The sequence below is a fragment of the Chaetura pelagica genome, unplaced genomic scaffold (assembly GCF_000747805.2).
Source record: "Chaetura pelagica isolate M959 unplaced genomic scaffold, ChaPel_1.0 C11076059, whole genome shotgun sequence".
NCBI lineage: Eukaryota > Metazoa > Chordata > Aves > Apodiformes > Apodidae > Chaetura > Chaetura pelagica.
The window spans coordinates 1-669 of record NW_009963684.1 but is presented as its reverse complement, the minus strand read 5'-3'; the positions used below and the strand labels follow the sequence as shown (position 1 = coordinate 669).

Below are 669 nucleotides of genomic sequence, written 5' to 3'. Positions count from 1 at the left end.
AGGAGGAGGGAGGAGGAGGGAGGAGGAGGAGGGAGAAGGAGGAGAAGGGAGAAGGAGGAGGAGGAGAAGACGAAGGAAGAGGAGAAGGAGGAAAGGAGGAGAAGATGAAAGAGGAGGGAGATGGAGGGAGAAGGAGGAGAAGATGAAGGAGGAGGGAGATGGAGGGAGAAGCACCCACCTCATACTCCTCAGCCGCCTCCTCCACGGGCACCACGTCGTGGGGCCGGTGCTCCCGGGACCTGTCACACACCACACAGATGCTCCTCCTGTCATCCTTGCAGAAGAGCTTGAGGGCTTCTCTGTGCTTCAAACAGGTCCCCCCACCTCCCTCCTCCTTCTCCTCCTCCTCCTCCCCACGTCGGGCCAAGCGGCCGATGATCTCGGCCATGTTGGCCAGTTGCCTGTTGGGCCTGAAGTTCTGCTGCTGGAAGGTCTCCCTGCACTGGGGGCAGGGAAAATCCCCCTCCAGCTCCTTCCAGCTCTTCAGGATACAGGCCCTGCAGAAGTTGTGGCCACACTCGATGGACACGGGGTCCTTGAAGAACTCCAGGCAGACCGAGCAAGTGGCTTCGTCTTGGAGGTTGCTTGGGAGAAACCTGGAGGCCATGACTTGTGTCCTGCAGGTCACTGAGCTTGGGAGAGGAGGAGGAAGAAGAGGAGGAGGAGGAG

At 59.9% G+C, this 669-nt stretch overlaps 1 protein-coding gene across 1 annotated transcript; it reads right to left on the bottom strand.

The window, feature by feature from the left end:
• Positions 1-178: 178 nt before the first annotated feature.
• LOC104384775 (tripartite motif-containing protein 52-like) lies at positions 179-607 on the bottom strand (the record flags this gene model as incomplete). Its single annotated transcript, XM_010005697.1, has 1 exon — positions 179-607. A coding segment is annotated over exon 1 (429 nt), but the record flags the coding sequence as incomplete, so codon positions are not given.
• Between the last annotated feature and the right edge of the window lie 62 nt (positions 608-669).